Here is a 20,170-nt window from a genome sequence, read left to right as displayed (position 1 = left end):
GGCTGGAATGGGAGCAAGAAGGGACCAACAAAGGTTGTGGTCCTTGAGGATTATGGGACTGAAGGATATGTTGCAGGCAGAGTTCAGAAAAACCTAAGCAGTTCAGAAAAGCTGGTGTTAGTAACAAGACTCTAGATGGTACAGGTTGTGAAGCAAGGATTTAAAGTCAAGCAAATGGTGGTGGCATGATCGGCAACTGGATGGGTCAACTCTCTCTTGGCCACAGTTTAGTGGTGGCATTTTACGCAGATTGACTGTTGGCAGCCAAATGCACAGCATATGTCGCACATTGGTTGCAGGTTAGTTGGTAGACAACATGACTCTGCCTTTGACAGGTTAGGAGATGACTGATGAGACTGGAGTAGGTGGTAGTGAGAGGACGTGTGGAACAGGTCATGCATCTAAGTCTATTACAGAGGTGGGGCAATGGGCTGGGAGCAAGTACAGAGTAGAAATGGGTGAGGGTACTGTGTAGGTTGGATAGACTGCGGACTACTGTTCTGGGATGGGTGCGAAGAATATGTCACTTCAGGACAAGGCGAACTGTAGTTGAAACCCTGGCAGGGAACAAGATTCAGTTGCTCCAACCTTAGCTCATGCGGAGTACCGTGGGGAACACACCATTGTGGTCGGTCAGGGGGTATATGACCCTCGGCGTATTTAGAGGACGACGACGACTTCTTGTCAACAAACACAGGTGGTTAACCTGTATGAAAGAGACTTCTTGGCGGGGAATGGGTGGTAGCTGTTGAAATGGAGGTATTGTTGATGTGGATGGAGATTCTGATGAAGCCATCCAGTCAATTGGAGGTAGTCATAAAGGAAGGTAGCTTGCTGGACTGAGGACTGGGTGAAGGGAGCAGAAGGTATTTGAGGTTTTTGAGAAATGTGAATAGGGTATCTAACCTTCTGCAAAATGGGAAGATATCAGTCAACAACAAACAAGTGAGGAGTTTAGGATTCTGGGCTGTTAGAAAGGGCACCTGTATACCAGTAATTCCAAACTTTTCTGTAATGCGACCCACTAATTTTCTGGAAATATTTTTGCAATCCGGAATATACATATGTATACTCTACCACTACAGTCACTACACAGTAGTTAATGGTAATATAAAAATTATATATAGTTTGAAACTGAACTTCGTATTGTATCAAAAAAATGTTTTGCTGAGTAATTTTGAAAATGGTGAAGGGAACATAATTAAAGAAAGGAAACAATATTTTCGCACATAAGAATTGTATTTCATGCAAATTCAATGGTGAACTTATGAGATTTGTGGTATTGCTTAGTCTTGGTGTTAATGAGACTTTCTATATCTGGATTGAAGCTTGTTTGTTTTAGTTGTAAATTGTTTTCCATGCAAAGCTTGTTTCTATATTTGTTTTATTTTTTAAAGTAAGCTAGAAAAAGCACATTCACTTAAGTAAGTAATTGTGAATCCCATTAGTTCCTTCATAGCTATGTTTGCAAGCACACTCTACTCTCCCTTTAATCCTGTGGCGCATTGCGTCCACTACAGTGGACAGCTGTTGATGGTCGCTTCTTTGGCATTTTCAATGAGTCCTGAGGCTAAGGCTGCAGATGCAGATGCAGATGCACACAGTTCACTGCAGTGGACACTCCCTACTAGTGCTGTGTCCTGCATGCATTTGCAGCCTCATGACTGAACGAAAACACCAGAGAATTGGCCATTAAAAGTTGTCCATTGCAGTGAAATTCATGCACCACAGGGTTAATTTGATTCAAAATGGGATTTGGCTTAATTCTTGAAATAAAGTTTTCAAAGAAGAATCACATAATTGTTCTATCAGGGAGTCTTCTGCAGATGCCAACAGTTTTAACTTTTTAATGTTGTCCTCTTGAAATGGATTTCTTATCCATATCAGTTCATCAGGAATTCTTGGAAAGTAATACCTATATCAAGAAATCAATATTAAGTAACACTCTTGATTAAGCAAACAATTATCAGTGGGATTAACGTGAAATTATCAGATTCTTTTGAGTTCACTACATGGGAACGGTCTAAAACTTATCATTTTGAAAATGGAGGTGGTTGGACTTAATTGTTACTTTTCTGTACTGGGTGAAAAACAATAACATAAAATTATAAACATGTTTAATAAGGAATACTTCAAATCTAAGTGATTACTAGTAAAATTGTTTCAGAATAAGTACCTGAAAGTAGAAGCCAGTGTTCCAAGATGTTCCTTCATAGCAGCTGCTGCTTTCTCATTAACTTTAATTCCATATGTTTCTAAGAAATGAATGAGGATAGCGAATGCATCAAAACAACTCTCTTTCACTTTACTGGACCATCTTTCAAGTTTTTTAATGGTTGTTTTATTTTATCTTGAACATTGAACTTGTGCACATCCTTCACTTGCAGTGATAAAATGAGTCTATTAAGAGCACTGAACATATCCCCCAAATATGAAATACCTACTAGCCAGTTTTTGTCATGAAACATGTCCAAGAAACTGCTTACAGATTTCGCATCACTTGTGTCCTAACAAGAAGATTCACAGCTTATCTCGAAGCTCGAATAATCTAGATAGCTCTTTCCCTCTTGACAACCAGTGTACTTCACAGTGCAGGAGAAGTGTGTTGTGTTCTCATCGCACAGTATGGCAAACAATATTGAATTTTTAGGTCTAGATTTAATAAAATTCACAATTTTCACTGCATCATTAATGATTTTCTTTAGGCTTTCAGGCAGACCTTTACATACAAGGGCCTCTCAGTGCAGGCTACAGTGAGTCCACTGAACAGAAGTGGCAACTGCCCTAACTTTGGCAATCGAACTTGAGTTAAACGCCAGACATAGCACAGGCACCATCAGTCGTTAGTGAAAAACATTTTTTGCACACTCGTTCATTTTCTACCATAAAGCCATCAAGACATTTAAAAATTTCTTCCCTTGTTGTTGTCATTAGCAAACAGTTACAAAAGGGCAGTTCCCCATCTATACTCTCATCAAACGCAAACCTAACAAAAGCTAAAATAATAGCTTCGCCGGCTGTATCTGTGCATCAAACTCAAGTGAGAAGTAGTCACTTTGCTGGGAAACTGTGATCATGGACTGTTTTACAATCTCTGACACTTCATCAATCCTTTCCTTTACCATTGTGTTCGATAGGAGTATTTCGTCAGTTAGTCTTGTGTGCTTTTCGCTAAATAAAGCATAGGATATTATTTTGGCTGCTGGTAAAATTATATCCTCTCCTGCATTGTGAGCTGCCCCTTTTTGGCTATCAATAATGACAGTCGATATGAAGTGATTGTAACTTGCTTATTTTGTTCCCCAGTAGGAGATTTTTTCATTACTCATTTTCACATTAAAAATTTTCATTTTTTCTTTTAGAAAAAATCGATTGACTTACTTACGTATTCTGGATGTTTCTTTGATAAATGTCTTTTCAGGAAGTGGCTCTTGATATTTGCCAGAAACCACTAATCCATATTTCAAATAATCATTATTGTATTTACGAAAGCAAAATTTTGCCTTCTTCAGTTCACTAACACAGCCACCTTTAGGTGTATTACATGATACACTGGTACCAATTGTGGAAGATTTGTCATAATTACATGAAGTCACTCTTTTATGGCACGATCCTGTTTTAATCCACAGGTCCATAGTGAAATAAAATGAAACAAGCCGCTACAATAAACATGCATGCACACACTATACCAACAGACAAACAAACAAAGCACGCTCTCACAGTCATGAGTCACATTGTCACAAGCGGTGTTACATTATCACAATTACCAATGAGTCGTGCACCTGCGCTGTTCTTATTTCGCCCAGAGCCTGTTATTAAGCCAGAATGATTTTGTATATAACTTTTCAGATTATACAACTTTCCTCTTGAAATAAGATTTCGTATTTTCAGTCAGTAAGATATTTTAAATATTTTAAAAATTGTTCGGCGACCTACCTGAATAGATCTTGCAAGTCACGCCCCACAGTTTGGGAAGCACTGCTCTAGATGACCCACGTATAGGTTCACAGAAAATAGTGCGAACTGGCTGCCCATTGCAGTACTGCAGATTGATTTGATGGTGATCCTACAAAAGAGAAGTATTGTGAGTGAGGATGAAGTTGGTCACAGTGACTGTGAAGGTTGTTGTAAGTTTGGGTCAGTCAGGCATTAGGAAAGTAGTCTTCAATGGAGGCAAGGCCATGGACATTGGAGATGTTAGTGTAGAGGAAAGTGCCATTGATAGTGATGAGATGACCACCAGCGGGTTGGACAGTGTAAAAAGATAAGATCAAGATACAGTTTGCTATCCTATGCACTCTACATTAGCTATCAGGCGCTAAAAAGAAATTAAATGTAATCACCTAAAAGTGTGTTGATAGTATACTGACTCATTGTTGCGTAGTTCTCGTAATCATCAGGTTTTGGATCTCTGAGACTCTGAATCAACCCATATGGCTAGAATGTTGCCTTTTGGCAATCCATTTTTTTCGCCCATTTTGTGTGCTTTTTCCTTCAAGAAGTATATCAATACACACAGTGCGGTCTAAGGCACTGCTTTCTGGGCAGCAAGGCGTGCTGGTCTCCAGCACGAATCCGCCTGGCGGGAATAGTGTTGAGGTCCGGTGTGCCGGCTAGTCTGGATGGTTTTTAAGGTGGTTTTCCATCTGCCTCGACGAATGTGGGCTGGTTACCCTTATTCCCCCTCAGTTACACTATGTTGTTGATTGCAAACACTTTCTCCACGTATGCATGCACCATAATTACCCTACCATACAAACATTGGGGTTACACTCGTCTGGTGTGAGACATTCCCGGGAGGTCCACTGGGAGCCGAACCGCACAATAACCCTGGGTTCGGTGTGGGGCGGCGTTGTGGTGAATGGACTGTTGTAGGGTTGTGTTCCACTGCAGGCTTCAGCAGGGACGAAGCCTCTCTGTTGTTCCTAGGTCCCCAGTTCCATACAATACAATACACAACATTCAAACTGCTGGAGACCGCGTCTAGTTGGGTTCCTGGCAGTGAGTACATTAACAGCAAAACTTGCAGCACCTAAACAACACAGCTGCGTAAAGTGGAAGTGATGACGTGGAAGCTCCCCTTTAGTATAACGTTGTCTTTGCAATCCTTACGGGAGTGAGGTGGTTGTGCTATCAGGTTTGTGGTGCCCATCTTAAAGTCTCCGACAATTCAGGTTTATCAGCATTTCTGTGGTACTCTTCCATAGTCCCAGCTAGAACTATTTGGTATGGGGCCCACATATTTGAGCAATATTCTAGAACAGGTCACAAGAGTGTTTTGTAAGCAATCTCCTTTGTATACTGGTTGCATTTTCCCGTGTCCTACCAATGAATTGAAGTCACCCACCTGTTTCACTTAGGACAGAGCCTAATAGCCCAGTCAACAAAGACCAAAAAATGTCAGCTGGGGAAAAATTCATGTAGACAGTGGTAAAGTGTGAGTGTCATGGGCAACATAGTAAAAATCCTGACCAGATGGTTGTGAGCATAAGGGGACAGTAGGGTATGTAAAAAGACTTTTCAAAGATTTTCTTGAATATCTCAAAAAATGTGGCTTCTATTGAAAATGTTAAAAGTGCAGAATATAACTACATTAACTTTGTTAAAAAAAAAAAGGTCCCATTCAATATAACTCTGTGAAACACCCTACAGATGCCTTTTGTGACATAGTGTGGTAGAGACAATGCTGAAGTGCCTGCTCTCTCATCATTTTGCAGACCTCTGAAGGAGGGAATGGCATGGCCACAATCCAGCAATCTACCTTGATTTTACGCTTCTAGCTTCCACCACCACCACCACCACCACCACCACCACCACCACCACCTCCTTTCTGCACTGTTACACCCCTTAACACAATTTATCCCTTAATACAGTTCTACTGCACTTAGATCTGGTACCCACCTTTAATATCTGTTCTTAACCCTCATTATTTAACAGTATACATTAATTTTATACCATTAAAACACTATCAATAAAATGTGATGTTTCCATCCCATGCAATCCAGAAACTGCTACTGTGTATCACAAAGCTATACCAACCTTTCCATGGTTTGAATTTTGAGTCATTAACTCCACAGTTTGCAGACATGTCCGGGGTTGTTTATCATCCAGAAAGTTTGTTGACTGGAGCATGGTATCAATTATTAATAACACTAATGCAAGAAACACATCTGGACATAATCTATGTCAATCTCTGCACATTGTTCTACACTGCTAGAGGGGAAGCGAGTCTTAGACATCCTATATGGCAGCAATAATGTTCTTCTGGTAGAAGCAACGTCCCCCATCATGAGTGTTGTATGCTTTTCAGCTTACAGACATACTGTGCCTCCCCAACAGTTCCTATCAAGTTCTCTCATGTGAGTAGATAAAATAACTTCACTGAGCGTGTGTTTATTAGTGGAGTTATTTTCAATTTATTAAGTCAACACCTATTTGCAGTTGTTAATTGAGATTTTATGTAAAATATGTTCCCATAAACAATGGCTGAGAAGCAATTAATTTGTGCAATGTTGTCAGTGACATATGTAATGTTTGAGGGAATTGACTAAGTGGGTAAATGTGGCATCCTTATGCTGTCTGTTGTAGACAGCATATTGTAAAGCCATGTAACCATGCTGTAGTCACTTGGTGGTGAATTAATGAATGACCAGAAAGTTACTGCACTTTTCTCATCATTAATTGTGTTACTGGTAGACTGCATAAATCTCTTCCATTCAGGAATTGCTGACACTTGTAGAGTGAGCTACAATGAGTGTAATCACTTACCACACATCCACAGCATATCTTCCAAGGTGGGTGTCAATACATTTCATAGAATGAGACTGATTATGTTTAAAGATAGAATAGTAATGTGCTGTATGCACTGCCGTATGTGTGTTGAAATATCTGAGGTCTAGTAACATCAAGGTGACCTACTCTTGCTACAAGGGCAGCCCCTATTTAAGCCTGTGGGCCTCTTAAGATGTTGGGTGATACAATTGATACATTCCAACTATGAAAAGTATTCTAGCCACTGATAGTGGAGACAGCGAAATGTACATTTTCGAAGAAATATTGACAGCATGTAACAGTATTGTGAAAAGGAAGTTGCTACTCACCATATAGCTGAGATAGTCACATACAGGCACAACAAAACTACTATCACAAATATAGCTTTCAGCCAGTAAGGCCTTCGAGACACACACATACACACTCATGCAAACGCAACTCTCTCACACAACTGCAGTCTCGGGCAACTGAGGCCACTGTTAGAGGGGAATCACGGATTTTCCATTGTTTGAAATATTGGCAGCCTGTCACTTGGGACCGGTTGTTCAGTGTGTTAGACAGTTGACAGCTCCAGCTATTAAGCTTTTTTTTTTATACATAATACATCATTTAACAACTGAAAATAAATATTTAACAAACTGAAAATAACTCCACTATATTTGCACAAGCTCACTGAAGTTATTTTGTCTACTCACATGGGAGAGACGGACAGGAAATCCTTGGGAGGTGTAGTATGTTTTGCAAATTGAAAAGCAGCACCAATCATGATAATGGAAGTTGCTTTTAACAAAAGAACGCTACAGCTGCCATACAGGATTACTAAGAATTAGTTTCCCCCTAGTGGTGCAGAACAGTGTGCAGAGGTTTACATAGATTCAGTCTACATGCTTTTCTTACATTAGTGTTATTAATAACTTTGTGGAAAATAAACACCTCCTGACACATCGTCACCAGTGATTCAGAAGGCAAGCTGCGGAAGAGTCAGTACAACTTTGTGAAACGTCCTATAGTTGCTTTTTGTGACAGTGCAGTACAGAGAATAGGGGAATTGATTGCTCATTCTTCATTCTGCTGACACATAAAGGAAGGAAGCGGTTGACGACAATCCAGCAACCTGTCTTTTTACACTTCTAACCTTTACACCCTCAGAAGACAATTTATCCCTTAATATTGTTCTACTGTGCTTATATGTGGTACAAAGATTTAATAAGTGTCCTTAACCCATTTTACTTAATAATACAAACTAATTCCACACCATTAAAATACTATTTTTAATAATCTGGAATTTTTTTCTATACCCTGCAACATGTAAACTGTTAGTGCTGGATAAAAATTGGATAGAAACTATTTTCGTAGTAAGTTTAATATAGTTTAATTTTGTGCTGGGAAACATTTTTGCTACAAGCTATAGTTTTTAAGATGATAAAAAGTGACCTTTAAACATCCCTGAACACCCCAACCCAATCCCTGTGCTCACATCCACACCCCAATGACCAGAATTTTTAGTTTCTTTCCCTCACCCCACCATTGTACAAAAATTTGTGGCTACACAAAATACTTTTGTCCTTAGTTAGCCTTTGTTGAGCGACTATTAGTGATTCAACTGCAGATCCTAAAAAAAAAAAACATGTATGAGTGGATCCATACAATAATGTGTTGTATGTTGCTCAACTGTCTGATGTTCAAAGCATAAATAAATACTATGTGCTTCAAGAACTAAAACCAAAAGTCAAGCCAAAACTGATTTTTTAAGTGGATTTTCGAGCACAGATGGTTGTAGATTATTTTTACAGGACTTGTGTCCAATGGTGAAGTTGCATCTAATTTAAGCAGGCATAATTTTATATTTTCCTTTAGTGTATATTTGCATGCTGTCATGGAGCTTGAAAAAAATTCTGTAATGGAATTAATTTTCTGTGATAACTGGTGAGGTCATTCTGGGTACAGTTTACAGTTTACACCTGTCTTAATATGGTTACACAGCATTCACGCCATTTACAAAGAGTGTTACCTAAATTAATTACATGTCAGGACATTGCTCCTCCAGAATGACATATTGCACATACATGATTATCTCAAAAACAGGATTTCTGAGCTTTACTTGGCATAAAGAATTGATGGTATGCTTGTGATGACCTCACTGGTTCTGTGGACGAATGAAACTGGGCAACTATTAGTTCTTTAGCAGCCCAGGCAGAGTCAATAAAACTGCCTCATAGCCGAAGAACATCAGAAAAGTGCTTAGTGTATCTTGTACAGGGTATAAAAAGGAAGTTTTGGAGTGCTGTTGATATTGCTTGTCAGTATTTTATAAAGTTTTAATCTTCAGTTACTTATTTTAAAGTCTATTTGAGTTAATATTCACTGTAAAAGTAACTTATTATTGGATTCATTAATCTCAGTCTTTCTTCCTATGTTACTGACTCGAGTGGTCCGTTATTCTCGAGGGTGCTTATGTCGTCTGACTAAGCTTCATGCCTCGGTAGTGTGTTTACATTTTGTGGTGTGCAGTGCAGCTGTGGAGGTTATAAAGTTAAGTACTTACAGATTTATTTGTGCACTGTTATACTGTTAATAAATTTAATAGTTTTCAGCAGTGTTTCGTGCTGTTTGTGCCGAAATAACGATTTAATAAACTTTTGGAAATGTTCGCTCGCTGTAGTTTCTAGGGTTTTCTGTGCGTTGAAGTCGTTTAGTAAATTTCGTGTTTTAGTTTTCAGCTGATGTTTCTTATTGTTTCTAGTGAAATATTTCAATAAAATTTTCATTCAGTGTTTTAACTTTGTCGAGTGTTCCATTGGCCTTTTGAATTTTTGGTTTTAACTAATAATATTGTGAAATTTTGTTGGTCTTGATATTAGCTGTGATGTAGTAGTATTAATACAAGTAGTGGCTTCCTTAGTAGATAGAGAATTTAGAGACCGCTATTGTTACTTCTATAAATAGTTCTACTGGTGCAAATGAACTCTGGTAACATTAGAAGTCTTTTTTTTTCCCCAGTGGCTGTAAAATTTTACCATGAGTGAGAAGTGTGGGTTCTGTTGTAGGTTTGGGAGTAGTGGGTTACAGTGTAGGATTTGTTCAAAGAATTTTTATTGTGGGGAAGCCAGTGGGCATTCTAGCAAGTCTCCTGGGAACGCAGAATCTGTGTTCAGGTGCAGTTATAACGCGCAAAGGAGGAACTAGATAGGTTGAGGAGGGTGAAGGGTGGTGGGGAATAGGAACTGGCAGTTGGCAAGAAGGCAGCTAGGAATAGGAGGTATTCAGACAGCTATACTTTGCATATATGCAATAAATTTGACCAACTGTCAGAGTTGAGTGGAGAGGAGCCTCGTGTAGCTGTAGATGTAGGGAACATGCAGCAGTCCTTAGCAATTAGGAGGCCTAGGTCAGTAGCAATGTCTAACAGAAAGAAGAAGGTTCTGCCGCTAGGTAGTTCGCACGGTAGAAGTGTGGGCCCGCAGTTTTAGGAAGTGTTAGGAATGAGTACCTGGTACTCACCAGCATTGTGAAGCCTAGTGTAGTGTTGGTTCAAGTGACTGACAGCATAGGGGAATTATGTAGGAATTTTACGAAGGAGGGTCAGGTAGTGAAAGTGAGTGGAGCAGGGAACAGTCTTGATAGGGACCTGGTAAAGATGGCTACTCAAACTGGTGGCACTAATGTGCATTTCATGCAACTGTTTTAGCGTCTTGATCGGCCTCATCTTAATGCTGCTGTTAGGCACATTCACGTGGGGCTGGGGAGGATGCTGATAGCAGAGGGCATGGGTCACATATCAGTGGTGCCAGTTGGGTCTATTAGTAGATCGGGATTCACTAGGCATGACCTGCACCTCAATAGGTATGGTAAGAGGAGGCTGGCGAAGCTTATAGGTGACAGTGTAGTGGGTGCTGGTGGTGGGATCACTCGTGAAAAAATTCTTGTAGTAGTTGGTGTTAGAGCTGCACCTTTAGATTGAAGTCAGCTGATAGGTATACCTGCTTAAAGAAGTGCCTCTAACTAAGGGCTCACCTTCAGAGGATGTAATGTTTCCAAGTAGCGAAGGAATTAGCATATTTCATCAAAATATAAGAGGTATTAGAGATAAAGTTAATGAACTGCTTATAGATGTTGACTCTGAAATTATTGGTATATCAGGGTTAGCTGGCTGTTTTTCAGTGATCTCATTGTGGGGTTGAGGAGTGGCTATGTACGTAAATAAACAGTATTCCATTTGAGTCTGTAGATGTACCAAGGCACTTCACTGAACAGATATTTGAATGTTGTGCAGTGGCAGTTGAATTTAGTAAAACTAATCTTCTAATTGTTGTTTATAGTTCCCTTAACTCTGACTTCAGAGCATTTCTGCTCAAGCTAGAGAGGGTTCTTGATTCATTGTAGGAAGCACCAGAAATTAGTTATATATGTTGACTTCAATATAAATTTTGTATATGATGGTGCAAAAGGATGTTGGTAGATCTTGTAATTCATATGATCTGATGCAGATTGTTTTTTTTTTTCCAACTAGAGTACAGGGGAACAGTAGCAAAGCCATAGACAATATTTTTATTCATTCTTCATTACTAGATGGGCCTTCTGTTAGTAAAAAGGTGAGTGTCCTTTAAGACCGTGATGCACAAATTTTAACATTAAAAGGCTTAAGTACTCAAACAAATGTCACATTTAATTACAAACTATGTAGGGAAGTTAATCCAACAGCAATAGAGTGTTTTTTAAACCTTGTCAAGGAACAAGAGTGGCAGGATGTTTGTGATTTCAATAACATAGATGATAAATATAATGCTTTCCATTAGAAACCCTCCCCCCATGAACCATGGACCTTGCCGTTGGTGGGGAGGCTTGCGTGCCTCAGCGATACAGATGGCCGTACCGTAGGTGCAACCACAACGGAGGGGTATCTGTTGAGAGGCCAGACAAACGTGTGGTTCCTGAAGAGGGGCAGCAGCCTTTTCAGTAGTTGCAGGGGCAACAGTCTGGATGATTGACTGATCTGGCCTTGCAACATTAACCAAAACGGCTTTGCTGTGCTGGTACTGCGAACGGCTGAAAGCAAGGGGAAACTACAGCCGTAATTTTTCCCGAGGACATGCAGCTTTACTGTATGGACTACAGGGTTATAAACACAAAATCAAATAGGGGTAATGCAGGAGTAGGTTTAATAATGAATAGGAAAATAGGAATGCGGGTAAGCTACTACAAACAGCATAGTGAACGCATTATTGTGGCCAAGATAGATACGAAGCCCACACCTACTACAGTAGTACAAGTTTATATGCCAACTAGCTCTGCAGATGATGAAGAAATTGAAGAAATGTACGATGAAATAAAAGAAATTATTCAGATAGTGAAGGGAGACGAAAATTTAATAGTAATGGGTGACTGGAATTCGAGTGTAGGAAAAGGGAGAGAAGGAAACATAGTAGGTGAATATGGATTGGGGCTAAGAAATGAAAGAGGAAGCCGCCTAGTAGAATTTTGCACAGAGCACAACTTAATCATAGCTAACACTTGGTTTAAGAATCACGAAAGAAGGTTGTATACGTGGAAGAACCCTGGAGATACTAAAAGGTATCAGATAGATTATATAATGGTAAGACAGAGATTTAGGAACCAGGTTTTAAGTTGTGAGACATTTCCAGGGGCAGATGTGGACTCTGACCACAATCTATTGGTTATGACCTGTAGATTAAAACTGAAGAAACTGCAAAAATGTGGGAAATTAAGGAGATGGGACCTGGATAAACTGAAAGAACCAGAGGTTGTACAGAGTTTCAGAGAGAGCATAAGGGAACAATTGACAGGAATAGGGGAAAGAAATACAGTAGAAGAAGAATGGGTAGCTCTGAGGGATGTAGTAGTGAAGGCAGCAGAGGATAAAGTAGGTACAAAGACGAGGGCTGCTAGAAATCCTTGGGTAACAGAAGAAATATTGAATTTAATTGATGAAAGCAGAAAATATAAAAATGCAGTAAATGAAGCAGGCAAAAAGGAATACAAACGTCTCAAAAATGACATCAACAGGAAGTGCAAAATGGCTAAACAGGGATGGCTAGAGGACAAATGTAAGGATGTAGAAGCTTATCTCACTAGGGGTAAGATAGATATTGCCTACAGGAAAATTAAAGAGACCTTTGGAGAGAAGAGAACCACGTGTATGAATATCAAGAGCTCAAATGGCAGCCCAGTTCTAAGCAAAGAAGGGAAGGCAGAAAGGTGGAAGGAGTATATAGAAGGTTTATACAAGAGCGATGTACTTGAGGACAATATTATGGAAATAGAAGAGGATGTAGATGAAGACGAAATGGGAGATACGATACTGCGTGAAGAGTTTGACAGAGCACTGAAAGACCTGAGTCGAAACAAGGCCCCCGGAGTAGACAACATTCCATTAGAACTACTGACGGCCTTGGGAGAGCCAGTAATGACAAAACTCTACCAGCTGGTGAGCAAGATGTATGAGACAGGCGAAATACCCTCAGACTTCAAGAAGAATATAATAATTCCAATCCCAAAGAAAGCAGGTGCTGACAGATGTGAAAATTACCGAACTATCAGTTTAATAAGCCACGGCTGCAAAATACTAACGCGAATTCTTTACAGACGAATGGAAAAACTGATAGATGCAGACCTCGGGGAAGATCAGTTTGGATTCCGTAGAAATGTTGGAACACGTGAGGCAATACTGACCTTACGACTTATCTTAGAAGAAAGATTAAGAAAAGGCAAACCTACGTTTCTAGCATTTGTAGACTTAGAGAAAGCTTTTGACAATGTTGACTGGAATACTCTTTTTCAAATTCTAAAGGTGGCAGGGGTAAAATACAGGGAGCGAAAGGCTATTTATAATTTGTACAGAAACCAGATGGCAGTAATAAGAGTCGAGGGGCATGAAAGGGAAGCAGTGGTTGGGAAAGGAGTGAGACAGGGTTGTAGCCTCTCCCCGATGTTATTCAATCTGTATATTGAGCAAGCAGTAAAGGAAACAAAAGAAAAATTTGGAGTAGGTATTAAAATTCATGGAGACGAAGTAAAAACTTTGAGGTTCGCCGATGACATTGTAATTCTGTCAGAGACGGCAAAGGACTTGGAACAGCAGTTGAACGGAATGGACAGTGTCTTGAAAGAAGGATATAAGATGAACATTAACAAAAGCAAAATGAGGATAATGGAATGTAGTCAAATTAAATCGGGTGATGCTGAGGGAATTAGATTAGGAAATGAGGCACTTAAAGTAGTAAAGGAGTTTTGCTATTTAGGAAGTAAAATAACTGATGATGGTCGAAGTAGAGAGGATATAAAATGTAGACTGGCAATGGCAAGGAAAGCGTTTCTGAAGAAAAGAAATTTGTTAACATCGAATATAGATTTATGTATCAGGAAGTCGTTTCTGAAAGTATTTGTTTGGAGTGTAGCCATGTATGGAAGTGAAACATGGACGATAACTAGTTTGGACAAGAAGAGAATAGAAGCTTTCGAAATGTGGTGCTACAGAAGAATACTGAAGATAAGGTGGATAGATCACGTAACTAATGAGGAGGTATTGAATAGGATTGGGGAGAAGAGAAGTTTGTGGCACAACTTGACTAGAAGAAGGGATCGGTTGGTAGGACATGTTTTGAGGCATCAAGGGATCACAAATTTAGCATTGGAGGGCAGCGTGGAGGGTAAAAATCGTAGAGGGAGACCGAGAGATGAGTACACCAAGCAGATTCAGAAGGATGTAGGTTGCAGTAGGTACTGGGAGATGAAGCAGCTTGCACAGGATAGAGTAGCATGGAGAGCTGCATCAAACCAGTCTCAGGACTGAAGACAACAACAACAACAACAACAACATTAGAAACAGGGTACTAGCAGTAATAGGCAGCCTGGGTGCCTGACTAGTGGGATAAGGATATCATATAGAACAAAGCGGGAATTATATCAAAATGTTAGAAGTAGTCACAACCAAGCTACAGTAGCCCTTTATAAACAGTATTGTTAGGTGATTAGGAAGGCAAAGAGCATGTGGTATGCAAATAGAATAGCTAATTCACAGGATAAAATTAGTTGTGAAGAAGTGTCTGGTCAGCAGCACAAGGTCGATGATATACAGTCAGTTTGCAGTAAAAATATTTCTATTAATCATAAATCAAATATATGTACAATATTTAACTATCATTTTATGAATTAAATAAAAATTTAGTTTCTACAGGGAATCGTGTAACTTTCTTGTCATATGCCTTTCCAAGATTGCTGAAATATTCCTCTGTGACACAGACAAGGGGGAGATTGAGTCAATAACTAAATCACGGAAGACTAAGGACTCTCATGGAGTTCCTAGCAAAATATTAAAGTACTGTGCTGCACATGTTAGCACTGGTGAAACAGAACTGTTCAAATTTTTAGGTGTTCAGATAGACAGTAAGCTGCCCTGGAAAGCCGACATTCAGGATCTTGTTCAAAGACTAATGCTGACATTTTTACTATTTGAACAGTATCTGCAGTTAGTGATCATTCGACACGAAAATTAGTCCTCTTTGCTTATGTCATTTAGTATTATATTTTGGGGCAACTCTTGCCATTCTAAGAGGATATTTTGGCTCAGAAATGGGCGGTTCGGGCAATAAGTGGTGTAAGTTCATGAACCTCTTGTCGACCCCTTTTCACGAGTCTGGGTATTTTGACAGTGGCCTATATATGAGAAAATGCTAGTATGTTGATTCAAGTTTTCACAACCCAAGGTTGCTTCATCAGGAAAGAGGGAAGGAGAGTGAAAGACGAAAGGATGTGGGTTTTAAGGGAGAGGGTAAAGAGTCATTCCAATCCCAGGAAAGGAAAGACTTACCTTAGGAGGAAAGGAGGACAGGTATACACTCGCACGCGCACGCACGCGCACACACGCACGCGCACACACACACACACACACACACACACACACACACACACACACACACACATATATATATATATGAGCAGACATATTTAAAGGCAGAGTTTGGGCAGAGATGTCAGTTGAGGCGGAAGTGCAGAGGCAAAGATGTTGAATGACAGGTGAGGGTGAGTGACGGCAACTTGAAATTAGCGAAGGTTGAGGCCTCGTGGATAACGGGAAGAGAGGATATATTGAAGGGCAAGTTCCCATCTCCGGAGTTCTGATAGGTTGGTGTTAGTGGGAAGTATCCAGATAACCCAGACGGTGTAACACTGTGCCAAGATGTGCTGGCCGTGCACCAAGGCATGTTTAGCCACAGGGTGATCCTCATTACCAACAAACACTGTCTGCCTGTGTCCATTCATGGGAATGGAAAGTTTGTTGCTGGTCATTCCCACATAGAAAGCATCACAGTGTAGGCTGGTCAGTTGGTAAATCACGTGGGTGCTTTCACACGTGGCTCTGATCGTGTACACCTTCTGGGTTACAGGACTGGAGTAGGTGGTGGTGGGAGGGTGCATGGGACAGGTTTTACATCAGGGGCAGTTACAACGGTAGGAACCAGAGGGTAGGGAAGGTGGTTTGGGGATTTCATAGGGATGAACCAAGAGGTTACGAAGGTTAGGTGGACGGCGGAAAGACACTCTTGGTGGAGTGGGGAGGATTTCATGAAGGATGGATCTCATTTCGGGGCAGGATTTGAGGAAGTCGTATCCCTGCTGGAAAGCCACATTCAGAGTCTGATCCAGTCCCGGGAAGTATCCTGTCACAAGTGGGGCACTTTTGGGGTTCTTCTGTGAGAGGTTTTGGGGTTCTTCTGTGAGAGGTTCTGGGTTTGAGGGGATGAGGAAGTGGCTCTGATTATTTGCTTCTGTACCAGGTTGGTGGGTTTGATGTAGACGGATGTGTGAAGTTTGGACATCCGTCCACATCAAACTCACCAACAAGCAACAGTACCTCCATTATGACTGCTGCCACCCATTCCATATCAAACGGTCCCTTCCCTACAGCCTAGGCCTTCGTGGCAAACAAATCTGTTCCAGTCCTGAATCTCTGAACCATTACACCAACAACCTGAAAACAGCTTTCGCATCCTTCAAAAATTAAGCTGATTCTCATTGCATTGTTAATTGTGTTTACTTAAACTTATGGACTGGCTTTTTTTGGGTTCGTAAACATTTATTTTTCTGTTATTACTTTTATGTTGGTAATTTCATGTACTGGCATGTTCCATGACCTCGGAGATTTGCTCCTCAATTTGGTCCTGTGGAGCTTGACATGTAAATAAATAAATAAATAAATATAAGAAGAAAAGCCTTAAGAAGACAAGAAAATCTCATTACTGGGTAGCAGTCAGAACTGATGTAGAACTCTGAGAAGTGATTATCGGGTAACAAGTATTTTTATGACTAATGCAAGGCTTAGCGAATCCGCGTATTATTTAAACTCTATGTGGAAGGATCATGGAAAAGATCAAGTAGTAATAGTAGGGGGTGCAGTCAATAGTTTGACCAATAATGTTAATTATAAAACTGAACATGACATTAGACACATTGTTGTGATTTCTTACCACAGTAGTGTAAAGATTCTGTCACTCCCTCAGCAGTATCATAAACCATGGTTGAAGAGTGCAGTGGAAAAATTTAACACTGAGTATAGAGAATTGCTCAGGGAAGAGAGATGTTCACACCTGGGTGTCACAACTACAGCATACACAACATGGTTTGCGTCTAAATGCTTCAGATAAAAATATACTTGCGTGGCTAATTTCCAGAAGCACCCAGTCAGACTGTAGCAATGTCCATCATATTGTTAATGGAGACTTTAATCTTGATTTGATTTAACTGAGGGCACCTACAGTTGTTGATGCCCAACTTCAAATTATACGCTGCAGAAAAATTCCCTGTTTTTAGGCCCAACAACCTGCAGTGATTTAATTGTAAAAGTATAGTCAACAGTTAATATGACCTTGATGATCAAATGTTAACAGTACAATATACTGACCAATTTGGTACAGAATTTAGAAAAACAAGCACTGTATCACACAACCATCAATAACGACTCGATCATAAAATTTAGAAGAAATCATGGGAAGAATGCTGGGGAGAAATATATAGAGCAGATAGTGTACATGGAAAATTTAACTTTCTCTTCAAAATATTCTTACAGCATTTTGGGTCTTGTTTTCCCCTAAAACAACAATGGTAAAACAGCAGAAGCAATAAGGGATGAATAACTTCTAGAATTAAAGTATCTTATGCTATATGGAAGACAGACTATAGTCACAACCAGTACTGTAAAATCCTCGAGCCTGTTAATAGAGAAATAAAATATTTGCACAGTGCACCCAAAATAAAATAGTCCAAGACTACAGCAAAAGCTATTTGAAACATTGACACATTCATTGTCTCGCACACATGGTGGTGGATGTTTCACTGCCAGGTCATGGCATTAGATGCAATACTCTGCTGTGACCGCTAGTGGATCCACAGCATCGAGGTTGAGCGTCTGCTGTGACTGCCGGTGGTCTTGTGGCTAACAATTTAAACAAGAAATAAACAAAAGTAGCATGCAAATGAAACTGAGCCCCCAGAAAATAGCTGTGGTACAAATTGTCTCACTTTCAAATCATTGGCCATCAAATTCAATGATTACTTCCTCACAGTAGCAGCAAACACTGCACAGACTAATAAACAACGAAATGCAGAAGCATTACATTTATTTGATACTGCATGCACTACCGACAGACAAAAAATACAACCCCTGAGATAATAATTCATCGCATTAATAATTAGTAGTAATTCGGATGGCTGTGATGGATTTTGTAGCAGAATATTAAAACCTTATGCTGAATTGTTAGGATTACTCTTAGATGCTATTTGTAATCAGTCATTGCCTCTGAGCATATTTACTAATAAGCTTAAATATGCAATACGAACACCCAACTGTAGAACTGGAGATAAGCAAATGATCTCATATCCCACTCTTTTCAAAAGTGTTTGAGGAAGTGGCATATGGTAGAACACTGACTGATTTAACTGACCAGAACTTGTTAATTGCCTCTCTGTTTGGCTTTTGTACGTGATTCTCTACAGAGGAAGCACTAAAAGACATCACAAAGTCCTGAGGGAGCTAAACAAGAATAATTATTCTACCATCTCACCAGTGCCTTTATATGTGAGGACCCCAATATACTGATTGGAAGACTAAAGTGTCATGGCAGAACGACATCTCTTTTTCATGGATGGAGTATTAGCTTCAGAAAAGGAGCAAGATGATTCCATTAAAAAACTATGTCTTGGACATTAAAGTAACCATGGAGTGCCACAAGGATCAGTACAAGGCCCACTCATGTTTCAAACATGCATAAATGATATTAAAGGGTGATTCAAAAACTATATTCTTTGCTGATGACACAGGCATACTATTCTTAGAGCCCATATTTATGTTTAGTTGACACAACTCAAATGATAGCTGAAGACACCTACAAGTGGTTCACAGCTACTGTGTTTGTCCTAATCTCATGAAGACTCATATTATGTTATTTCAACCCAGCAATAATGGCTTGTTAACACCAGAAGTAGACATTGATGGACATACACTCAACAAAATGTACTGTATACAACTCCTTGAGTTTCAGCTAGATAACAAGTTAAACTGGAATAAAAAAATGGAAACTCCAGGCAGGAATATCAACAATGTAGAAAAAGATAGATTGCTACTTACCATAAAGATAACATATTAAGTTGTAGACAGGCACAGTTAAAAGACACACAAACTTCCAGCCACAGCCTTCATCAGAAAAAGAGAAAAATACACATTCACTCTCACAAGCAAGAACACCTCGTGCACACATGACGTCCAATTCCAGCAGCTCGGGCTAGAATGCCACCAACACCACCTGCATCATCTCAACAGTTGTCATCTCTTTCACACCAAAATACCCCTCCCATATAGCCTGGCCACCCGCAGACCACATATCTGCCGTGACAAGGACCCCCTTGCCCAGTATGCTCAGGGTATCATGAAGGCTTTCACAGACAGGCACTATCCAGTCTACAAACAGATCTCCTGTAACATTTCCCATCACACCGTCAATCCTCTCACCACCTCCAAGAATAAGCCACAAAGGAGTGGCCCCCTTCGTCACTCGATACCACCCCAGACTGGAACACCTGAACCACATTCTTCGCCAGGGCTTCATTTACCTGTCGTCATTCCCTGAAATGAAGGACATCCTACCAGAGATCCTTTCCACCCCTCCTAAAGTGGTGGTCCATCGACCACCCAACCTCCACAAAATCTTAGTCCATCTCTGTGCCACTCCCAATCCCAACATCCACAATAATCATATCCCTGTGGAAGGCCCAGGTGCAAGAATTGACCAATCCACCTACCGAGCACTTGCTATTGCAGTTCTGTCACATGTTTATCCTACCCCATCAAGGGTCTGGACACCCGTGAAAGCAGCCATGTCATGCAGCA

The 20,170-nt window shown here is 40.1% G+C and overlaps 1 protein-coding gene across 1 annotated transcript in view; it reads right to left on the bottom strand.

The window, feature by feature from the left end:
- Positions 1–1,580: 1,580 nt before the first annotated feature.
- Positions 1,581–20,170, bottom strand: part of LOC126285272 (uncharacterized) — a 53,174-nt gene continuing 34,584 nt past the window's right edge. The window contains exons 3-4 of the mRNA XM_049984562.1: positions 3,937–4,066; positions 1,581–1,915 (exon numbers count right to left, since the gene is read on the bottom strand). Of these exons, the coding sequence (XP_049840519.1) occupies positions 1,884–1,915; positions 3,937–4,066 (162 nt within the window). The 3' untranslated portion in view covers positions 1,581–1,883. The remainder of the gene's footprint in view (positions 1,916–3,936; positions 4,067–20,170) is intronic.

This window comes from Schistocerca gregaria, chromosome 8 (genome assembly GCF_023897955.1).
Source record: "Schistocerca gregaria isolate iqSchGreg1 chromosome 8, iqSchGreg1.2, whole genome shotgun sequence".
Classification (NCBI taxonomy): domain Eukaryota; kingdom Metazoa; phylum Arthropoda; class Insecta; order Orthoptera; family Acrididae; genus Schistocerca; species Schistocerca gregaria.
Note: the sequence above shows the minus strand (reverse complement) of the source record. Positions and strands in the feature narration are given on the sequence as shown.